The sequence below is a fragment of the Hyperoodon ampullatus genome (genome assembly GCF_949752795.1).
Source record: "Hyperoodon ampullatus genome assembly, chromosome: 2".
Taxonomy (NCBI): domain Eukaryota; kingdom Metazoa; phylum Chordata; class Mammalia; order Artiodactyla; family Ziphiidae; genus Hyperoodon; species Hyperoodon ampullatus.
Window position 1 is genome coordinate 97,210,639 of NC_136915.1, and position 11,238 is coordinate 97,221,876.

Consider the following 11,238-nt stretch of genomic DNA (forward strand, 5'->3'; position numbering starts at 1 on the left):
AATAACAGCCCCCAAAAGATGTCCATGTCCTAATCCTCAGAACCTGTGAATGTTACCTTACATGGTAAAAGAGACTTTGCTGATGTGACTAAGTTAAGGACCTTAAAATGGGGAGAGTATCCTGGCCTCTCCAGGTGGGTCCAATATAATCACATGGGTCCTTAAAAGCAGAGAACCTTTCCCAGCTGGGGGTTAGAGGGAGCTATGACTATGGAATAAGCATCAGAGAGATGCAACATTCCTAGCTTTGAAGATGGAAGGGGACCATGAGTCAAGGACTGCAGCCTCTAGAAGCTGGAAAAGGCAAGTAAACAGATTCTCTTCTAAAACATCCAGAAAGGAACGTAGCTATATTGGTACTTCGATTTTAGCTCAGCTAAGACCGTTTCAAACTTCTGACCTAAAAAGCTGGAAAGAATGAATTTGTGTTGTCACTATATTTGCAGTAACTTGTTATAGCAGCAATAGAAAACTAGTACACAAACTCCAAAGATATTTTGAGACAAATCAGGAGATTTAAACAGGGATTAGGTATTAGATGGAATATTGAGGAATTAAGGTTAATTTTTGCTAGGGTATGGTAGTAGTATTTGGGCTTTTTTATCCTTGTAGAGATACATACTGGAGTATTTATAGATGAAATAATACAGTGATATCTGGGATTTGCTTTAAAGTAATACTGCCCCTCCCAGCAGGTAAGATACTAAATTAGCAAAAGGTTGGTTAACTGTTGAAGCCTGGGGCTCAAGATACTATTTTACTATTGTATATACTTGAGATTTTTCATACTAAGTTAAAAAAAAAAGTAAATTAATTTAGGAGAGTGCACCTGAACACTATAGATCAGCAATATCTGAAATTTTCTATAATAATGGAAATGTGTTGGTACTGTTCAGTGCAGTAGCCACTAGCCACAGGGCTATTGAGAACTTGAAATGTAGCTAGTGTAACTGAGGAATTTAATTTCAATTTTATTTTAATTGGCTAAATTTAAATACCCCACATGGCTAGTGGCTACCATATTACACAGTGCAGCTCTAGATATTGGAAAAGAGCCATGCTGCCTTACTGTTAGAATTCAGTTAATAAGTAAGCTCATGAATCAAGTCAGTGTACACCTGTTATTTCTATCTGCCCAGCTTCTCTTTCCCTTTCTTGCTAATAGTAGTACCCAGCTCCCAGCCCCACTCCAAGCCCTTCTTCACCAAAGAGGTGGGGCATGAGACCCAGGCTACAGTACAACTTCTTCCTGGCCCAAGAATAATGACCAGAGCCAGGACAACCACACTCCTTGCTTGGAATCTTCTGTATTAGGAAGTAAAGTAACTCCCTTGATCAGGAGTTGTATGGATGGAACCCTAGAACTGCTAGCCATCATGCTCCCTTGACACATGATGAGACTCCTAAGAGAGTAAAACCAAAATAAGGATAAAGATGGGCAGAGTCTTGATTCTCTTCAAGTTCTTAGATCCAGTCAACTGTGGAGTCAACTCCATCCTTTCTTTCCCTTCTTTCAGTTGGAGAAGCCAACAAATTTTTTTTCTTTTTCTTTTGCTTATGACATTTTTGAGTTGACTAATGGCACTGCTATAAGCTGAACTGTGTCCCCCTAACTCCCATCTGACTATATTGGAGAAATAACTTTTAAGGTGGTGATAAGGTTAAAGGAGGTCATAAGGTGGAACCCTTATCTGACAGAACTGGTGGCCTTGTAAGAGGGAGAAACAACAGAGGTCTCGCTCAGCCATGTGAGGACACAGTGAGAAGGCAGCTATCTGCAATCCAGGAAGAATCCTCACCAGAACCTGACCATGTTGGCACCTGGTCCCAGGCTTCCAGTCTCCAGAACTGTGAAAAAATAAATTTCCATTGTTTAAGACACCCAGTCTGACATTTTGTTATGGCAGCCCAAGCTGACTAATACAGGCACCCAGTATAACTTGCCTAGTGGCAGTTACTACCAGGTCCTTCTTCAGGGTGAAGTAGACCCTGACTAGCAAAAATAGTGATATTGATCTTTTGTTATTCCACTCTCAGTCTTGATTTCAGTTTAGACTAAAGTTGCTTTTTAACTGGTTTTTACTTTTTTAAATAAAAAGATCAGCCCAGCTATCTTGAATCTCATTACCAATTCAGAATCATTACAAGAATAATATGGAAAAAAAAGTTTTTAGTGACATTAAGCAGCTAGAGTTACATTGGGGAGAAAAGCTGATAAATCACATAGTCAAGTTCAAGTATTAATCTTTTTAATTTTTCAAACTTTATTCCTTATATTGATAGGTTAAGAAAGTAAAATTTTCCTAAGTACTGATTCATAGATAATGTTTAGAAGCAGCACACAAAACATTCAGTTTCACAAACAGTAATATCCAATGATCCCCTTAAATGCAATTTTAAATCCTTACTTCAAGCTAAGTGCAAGAATAATACAATAAGTTAAATACACACAAGACCTGTATATGCTGAACTACAAAAGTGGCTTCCATAGCCACACGTGGTCTTAGTCAAGTACACATTTCCACAATGAACAAGTACTAACAAATATGTTAATAAAACACTACCCCAAATGCTTATCCTACCATCAGCTTTTTCAGCAATGCCATTCCTGCTACTGAAAACATTTATATTTAGAAGCTTTAATTTGACCTGGGAAAATGAGTTCTCTTAAAACCTGACAAACAGTATAAGCCCCAAAGATTTAAAATCAAATAGGTCTTCCAACACAGAAGCATTCATAGGAAACTTTTAGTTTCTCAAAGAGTAAAAAATTAAAATAAAAAAAAATCACTTGTTATCTAAAGAAAACAGTATTAAAACAAATTATCTTAAGACAAATAAACACTCTTTAAAAAGGCTGTATTTTCTATCATTTTCTCCTTAAAAGAAACACAAACCAGTTCACTTTTTTTTTTTTTTTTTTGCGGTACGCGGGCCTCTCACTGTTGTGGCTTCTCCTGCTGCGGAGCACAGGCTCCGAACGCACAGGCTCAGCGGCCATGGCTCACGGGTCTAGCCGCTCCGCGGCACGTGGGATCTTCCCGGACTGGGGCACGAACCCATGTCCCCTGCATTGGCAGGCGGACTCTCAACCACTGCACCACCAGGAAAGCCCTCACTATCTTTTAATAACTTAAGACTACTGTAATCTAAAAACTTTAGAAACATGAAACACATGTCTTAGCTATCAAAGGTACCATTTAGATTTCACATATTAAACAGCTACAGTACAGCCTACAATGGCACAAAATCAGAAGGAACTGAATGGTTTGCAAGGTACTTTGACTTACATGTGGTCATTAAAATCCAGTAAGTAATTCAAAGTATGGTAATATAATGGCAGGCAATTAAAGGCTCAAATATCACTCTAAAATTGAAGACATGAAAATAAAGACTGAAAACTTTGTGGTTCTCTATCTTTCATTCACATGGCTAGATATCAGAACCTTACTGTGGAAAATAGTTATTAAATATGGTTTCCCCAGAAAATAATGAAGCTTCAGAAAGTACAAAAGGTGTCAAGATCCATAGTTTGCTTCATCAAATGCTTTTCTAGCTCGTTTCAATTCTTCATTCATAGTAAGCAAGTCTTTAACCCTAGCAAACTTTCTTGGGTCCTTTCGAATCAAGAAGACGATATCTTCAACTTGTACCCGACCTTGTCTTCCAATTGACATTGCCTTGTGAGTCTATTACAAAAAAACATATTAAATTCAATTAATTTTTTAAAAATCTAACATTTTATTCTTTTAACTTGTGTCTATTTAATGCTGGTGAGTTTGAAACTTTCTCTTCTAATTATTATAGCTATTCACTTATGAATTGTCTTTCTATTAATGTCCTTTGTCTACTTTCTACCATTATTATTATTATTAGCAATGTTTCAGTGCTTTATAGACATTTTAATATTAAGGACATTGCTCTCCCTCTTGCGTCTCCCTCCCACCCTCCCTATCCCACCCCTCTAGGTGGTCACAAATCACTGAGCTGATCTCCCTGTGTCATGCAGCTGCTTCCCACTAGCTATCTATTTTACATTTGGTAGTGTACATATGTCAATGCTACTCTCTCACTTCGTCCCAGCTTACCCTTCCCTGCCCCTCCCGTGTCCTCAAATCCATTCTCTACGTCTGTGTCTTTATTCCTATCCTGCCCCTAGGTTCATCAGAACCTTTTTTTTTTTTTTTAGATTCCATATATATGTGTTAGCATATGGTATTTGTTTTTCTCTTTCTGATTTACTTCACTTTGTATGACAGACTCTAGGTCCATCCACCTCACAACAAATAACTCAATTTCATTTCTTTTTATGGCTGAGTAATATTCCATTGTATATATGTGCCACATCTTCTTTATCCATTCACACTGATGTTTCTTTCTGTGTTTTGATATATGTAGTTTGTCTTCATTTGCATAAAATAATTTTATAATTTCTTTGTAACCACCTGCTTCATTTAAACTTTGTATCCATTTCAGTAGCTGATAAATATTGGTGGGTTTCCTTAAAATCAAATCTCATCCCCTACCATTACATATTCATACTGAAAAAACAAAAATTCATCACAGCGTTATTTCTAATGACTGAAAAAGGGAAACTAAATATTTAATAAATTGAACAAATTTGAGCACACCTAGTCAATTAATATTGTGAAGCCATCAAAAATATTAATTATGCGGTGACACAGGGAAAATGTTGTAGACTTACCTAAGTGAAAAAGCAGGTTCTACGACTATATATACTGTATGATTTCAATTTTATAAAGTTTAAAAATATGTGTAAAAAGACAAAAGAATATTCACCAAAATCTCAGCATTAGTTATCTCTATGTAGAAGGATTACAGATTTTTATTTTTTCCCCTGCACTCTTTAATACTTTCTAAATTTAATCAATATTACTTTCATAAGCAGAAAAATATTTTTAAAAATGCACTCTGTGACCCAGTAATTTTACTTCTATTATTCTTTATGAAGGAAATAATCCAAAACACAGGGTAAAAATTCATAAGAACTGAACACAAACAAACTCAGTATTCCCATCCCTGCAAACATATCCAAAGAAGGGGGAAATTTCATGAATATGGTCATTCAAACTTATCTACTCAGTTAAAAATAATATGTAAATAATTTCAATAGGGAAATAGTTAAGTATATTAGAAAATAATTTGAATGAATTTTATGCAGCTACTAAAATAATTATGATTAGAACATAGGAAATATGTATTAAAAACTTTGAGTAAAAAGAATGTTTACTATGATCAACACTATAAAACACTATATCTTTACATAAATACTGGAAGAGGGAAATTTATGTTGGATGTTGGGATTATGGGTAATATTTTACATTTTATTCAAGGATCTTATAATTATGTCCTTATAAATAAAATTCAGAGGAGGGGGTAGAATATATTGTGTGTGTATGTGTGTGTGGGTGTTTGTGTGTGTGTGTGTATACACCCACACACACATCTCTATCCTTCATGATAAATAGTAACCAGTAACTTCCACAAAACAGGCACTTAAATGGCACTCAAGCTTATTTCAAAAGGATGCCATAGTTCTAGTCTTATCTAAAAGTTAGAATTTCAAATCTATTCCTTAATTGACTAAGACCAATTACAAAAAAAACTTACCATTTCAGTGATGAACTCTATGACAAGGTCTTCAAGAATATCTACTGACTCAGTATAAGGATTCTGGTCATCCCCAAACCCATACATCATACACCGTACTGTAAAAAGAACAATCATTTTTGTTTAAACAAACTTGACCAATACTTTTTCAAATTAGAACTGAACTAAGCTATAGAAGATATTGGTATGAAAGTATATTTACATTGTATTTCGTGTCTCCAAGTATGGATTTTGGTGTAAAAGGTATTAACCACTAGCACATAACCAACCATTCTTACCTAGCTTTCCCTAGGTAGGAACTCCCCTTCCCTCCCAGCTACTGAACGCCTGATATCAATATTCCTTCCCTAATCTCTATTATCTACTCACCAACAACCCCAGAATACCTTTAAGTAGGAAACTTCGTAGCAGGAACAGGATGAATAGCAACGGTTTAGCCTTTACTGGGAGTGCTTTCAGGGGGTGAGGGGGAGGTCTTGGAAAAAAGAAGGCAAAATCCTTTCTGATACCATAACGAAGAGGACATGAGAGAAAGTGCTCCAATTACCTTCTTATAGGAAGAAGAGATTAATCAAAAGGAGAAAGCAAAGGGCTTACTATACAGAATCTTGACATTTTATTCCCTGGATCAAAGCAACTGCCAGCAAAGCCCTTTCAGTCTTCATCTGAAGGAACCATAGAAAATGCAAAAGAGAAGAAAAGTCTACAGAGTAATGAAAATAACTGCTAGTAGCTAAAACTTATACAGCCCTTACTACATGCCAGGCACTGTTGTAAGCTCATTTAATCCTCAGGACAATCCTCTGAAGTAGAACCTACTATTATCCCCATTCTACATAGATGAGAAAATGGAGGCATAGAGTTTAAGTGATTTACCCAAGGTCACACAGATAGTGAGATGGAACTTGAATTTGAACCCAGATGATCTGGCTCCAGAGTCTATACTCCTACCCACAACAGTATTACACTTCTTGGTAATTTAGGGCAGATGGGATCCATATGGATTCTTATGCTATAGCCTATAAACTCCCAATCAGTCCATGGACAAGCTCTGAGAAGTCCTGGAACCCTACTGAAATTATATGTAAAAATTTTGTACATTATTTGTGTGTGCATTTTTCTGGGAAGAAGAATCAACTCTTAGCAGATTCTCAAAGGGGTATATAAATACTAAGAAACTCTGTCATATGTTAGAAATGTTTTGTATCTTGATCTGACTGGTGGTTACAAGTATATGTATACATGGAAAATTCATCAAGCTGTTCAATGAAGACTAGTGCAATTTATTGTATGTAAGTTTTACATTTAAAAAAAAGGCACGAACTCCTAGAACACTTCTAAAAGTAGGAATGAGTACATTAAGAATAATTTCTATTTAGGAGAAGCAAAAGCAGGCAGAACTAAGAAGACAGTAGACCAGGCCTGCGGAAGAAAAGAAACGGGTGACCTGGAAGCCAGACTAGGATAGAGAAGTATCCCTAGGGTTTATTCTGGCAAGAGCTTTTAGGTCCAGATACAGGAGGGAGAAAACAAACACAGGAGCCAATATTTTCTCCCCTCTCTCTTTTTTGGATTCTGAAATTTTTTTCGTTTTTTTTTGTTTGTTTGTTTTTAGATAATTTCAGACTTAGAGAAGAGTTGCAAAAATAGCACAATGTTCCCAAATCCCTATATCCAGTTTCCCCTTATATTAACATCTTACACAACCAAAGACATTTTTCAAAACTAAGAAATTAACCCTGGTACAAACACAGAACTTATTCAGATTGTACCAGTTTTTCCACTAGTGTATCTTTTCTGTTTCAGGATCCCACAATATTTAGTTGTCATGCCTCCCTAGTTTCCTCTGTTCTGTGACAGTTCCTCAGACTTTCCTTGTCTTTTTTTTTTTTAATTTATCTATTTATTTATTTATTTTTGGCTGCGTTGGGTCTTCGTTGCTGCGCACGGGCTTTCTCTAGTTGTGGTGAGCGGGGGTCACTGTTTGTTGTGGTGCGCAGGCTTCTCATTGCAGTGGCTTCTCTTGTTGAGGAGCACAGGCTCTAGGCGTGCGGGATTCAGTAGTTGTGGCTCGCGGGCTCTAGAGCGCAGGCTCAGTAGTTGTGGCGCACGGGCTTAGTTGCTCTGCGGCATGTGGGATCTTCCCAGACCAGGGCTTGAACCCGTGTCCCCTGAATTACCAGGTGGATTCTTAACCACTGCGCCACCAGGGAAGCCCTTCTTTGTCTTTTATAACCTTGACACTTCTGAAGAATACTGGTCAGTTATCTTGTAGAATGTCCCTCAATTTGGGTTTGTCTGATGTTTTCTCGTGATTAGGTTGTGGTTATGCATTACAAGAAACGGAATCACAGTGTACCACTTAATGCATCATATCAGGGGTACGTAATGTCAACATATATTACTGGTGATCTTAACTTTGATCACTTGGCTAAAGTAATGTCTGCCAGGATTCTCCACTGTAAACTTAATATTTTTCCTTAAATATTTTGAGGGAGATACCTTGTCATTAACATTCTGATGGGGAGAATTCATCAGTAGGGAAATATACTTCACTGGAAAAGCAAAAACATATTAGACAGGAAGTATGTGAACTGCATTTGGTTAAAGGGTCTGTAAAGACATAAACAAATAGAAGTGAATGCTCTGAAATTTTGTGTTATTTTAGCAAAAATTTTTTTTTTAAAAAGAAGGTCTAGGAGAACAGATCTTGGTCAGTAAGGCATAGGAAGTTTCAGGTAAGACAAGGAAAAGGCTGTGAAGATTCCAAATTCTTGTCATCACTCTGGGATGCTCTGGTGTAGGAATCCCCTTCTTATGCCGACTTAGGTAAAACCACGTACAAATGGAGTAAATAACATCAGAGATGGAATAAGTGGTGGTCAACTTAAGGTGAGAAATTGAGCTACAGGAAGGGATTTGAATGGCAAAAAAAAAAAATACATATTGACTCTGGAGTTTCAAGAGCATTTGGGAACTGTTTACATCGGAACCAGCATAAATAAATCAGGTGATGTGTCGCCTTATCAGGACTGGGAGATGGAGAGCACTTTCTCACGGTGCCTTTCAGGGGCTGGCCTTGATCATCAGTAGTAGCAGCAGCTCTCCCTGCTGCTGCCACAAAAGGTCTACTGAGGGAACAGACTAGACAACCAAAACCTTATAATCTCTATGCCACTGGACTGCCTCACATTGTTCATCATCTTCCTGCCTTGTCCCTTGCCTTAGTCCAAAGCCCCAACTTAATTCCTACCCTCAGCACCTGTTCCAGGATCCAAAAGAACCTTCGGCTTACAGTCAAAGGAGTACCTGCTCCTACTGCTGAAAGGTAAGGGACAGGGGAGGTAACGGAGGTATGTTCTTAGGCCCTGAATTGAAACACTGATCACATCTCTTTACTTAAAAAAAAAAAAAAGTGTGTGTGTGTGTGTGTGTGTGTGTGTGTGTATACACGCATATATATAAATACATAAATTGGGGTTAGGATTATTACTATCTATGATTCACAGGTTAAACAGAATTTATGCACAAGTCTGAGAATATTGTCCCTACAAGGAAACACATTCAGAACAATAAATCTACTTTGAACCGACATACCCAGAAGTTTTTATCTATAAAAAATCATTGTCAAATACTACTTACATTCTTTAGAAAAAAGTCTCTTTCTTTTACCCTGTCCACCTTCTGCACCTCCTCCAATTTCTTCATTTTCTTCCTCAAACTAGAAGTTAAAATGTATATATAGATACGTCAAGCACTGCTTTTGACTTTTTAATAATTAACATTTTTTTCCATTTTCAACACTGATATCATGCCAGAGAGCCTAAATAAAGCAAGCAGCAAAAAACCATGAAAGCTTAGCATTTTAGGGGCCTTACAACTATCCTGTCCAACTTCAGACTCACACAGGAATGGCTTCTACAATGTCCGCAACAACTGTACTGCCTCTCCTGGAACAGTTCCAACGACCATACATTCTTTTTTTTAACCAACAAAGTTGGCCTATTTCTAGACAGTTTTACTATTAAAAGAGTTGATATTGAATCAAAGTAAGCAAAACTAGTATTTACTAAGCACTGCTTACACAGTGCTAAGAACTTTCCTCAAGTAAGACTTAAGCCTATTTTATGACATGAAAACCGAGGCTCAAAGTTAAATAACTTTGCTCACAGAGAACAGAGGTTTTGAAACCCATGTTCCCTGACCCTGAGTCCATTATTTTTCCACTACTTTACAGTAAGTATATAGTTTTGTTAGCAGTTGAATTGTTGGTTCATAATGAGGGATAACAAATACTAGCTTTGTCCTCTGATGATTCTCTAGGTGTTTCAAAGGGTGTCTGGCAAATATGGACCAAAAGCAAAGGGCAGGGGACCACACTCCTACTCTTCCTGCCCCGCGACCTACGATTAATCGGAAGAAAAAGCCTAGCACGGGGTGAAGCCCCCGATTCTCTCGGCTGAATTCACTAAGGAAAACAAACCCGATTCTCGGCCTCCGCTACGATGCCCGAGGGAGTGAATAAAAAAGTGGGTTGGAACAGAGGCGGTCACTCACCGTGGGATCTTCTTCCTCATCTGCCATCCCAGCAGCCAGCCACCTCCAGAGCGCGCCCGCCTCCCACGGAGCGGGTTTTACTACTTCCGCTGCCTCACTTCCGGTGACGCGAGGAGGCGGGGCGGGGCCTAGTTGGAACCTCGCCTGCGGAAGTGGAGCGTGCGCGTCCCGCCCAGCGGTGGAAGCACGACAGTACTAAAGGAGGGAAGGGTGATGTCTTGGCAAGAAGGAATTAAAAATTAGCAACGAAAAGGAAATCACTGGCTAGGTGCCGTGTATCTCGCTGTCACCTTGAACTTGCTTCTGCGTATCAGATCACCGCTTCCTTATTCGGGACTGCGAAGCTTTTGATCATTGAGGGGCTAGCCAGGGGTGTATTTAAACAATTTCAACAACTTAGAGTTCCACTATGATTTATTGCCAAGCTTATTCGTTATTGGGGATATTGTACTTCGCTACCAGTTCTCAAGGGAATGTTATCTCCCTTTAGACTGAGGATTTAATTTTTGTGAGATTGTTGTTTTTTTAATCCGAACAGTGCTTGGGAAAACCAGGGACATTAGAAGGTTAAAGCTAGGGATATAAGGTGTTCTGCAATGCAAGAGATGATGTCACACAAGGAAAGATTGTTCCACAATACACTATTTCTGAATGTCCTGCTAAACATTCCTGTGAGTGAAAAATCTGTTCATAATTAGCTGGGCCTAGAACATAACTTTGTTAACATATAAACACACAGCATTTTCCTATGCTTTTAAGGTACATTGAATTTTCTAGGAATGCAACTGTGTAATAGTAGAAAGTATATGTATTGGTCTCTGCTCACCCACCCCACCCCTCTTCCTGGCACAGAGCTCCTAAAACCCTTGTAATTTGCTAAGTGATAAGAGCACTAGGGCATCTTTTGTTCTAATGAGACAACTCTGGGTGGGCTCCTGGATGGCTCCTGGATGGGGGCTGGTCACCAGAAAAACCAAGCCATGATTAGAAGCTTGGAATTTTCAGCCCTCTCCAGAACAGGGGGAGGAACTAGAAATGGAGTTAGTAATT

The 11,238-nt window shown here is 38.2% G+C and overlaps 1 protein-coding gene across 1 annotated transcript; it reads right to left on the bottom strand.

The window, feature by feature from the left end:
* Positions 1 to 3,518: 3,518 nt before the first annotated feature.
* Positions 3,519 to 10,256, bottom strand: TAF13 (TATA-box binding protein associated factor 13; the record flags this gene model as incomplete). The annotated part of the gene is made up of 4 exons (XM_079697421.1): positions 10,189 to 10,256; positions 9,274 to 9,352; positions 5,632 to 5,729; positions 3,519 to 3,689 (listed from the first exon to the last, which is right to left on the bottom strand). Exons 1-4 carry the CDS (start codon positions 10,213 to 10,215, stop codon positions 3,519 to 3,521), a joined length of 375 nt encoding a protein of 124 aa, XP_079553547.1. The 5' UTR covers positions 10,216 to 10,256.
* Positions 10,257 to 11,238: the final 982 nt, after the last annotated feature.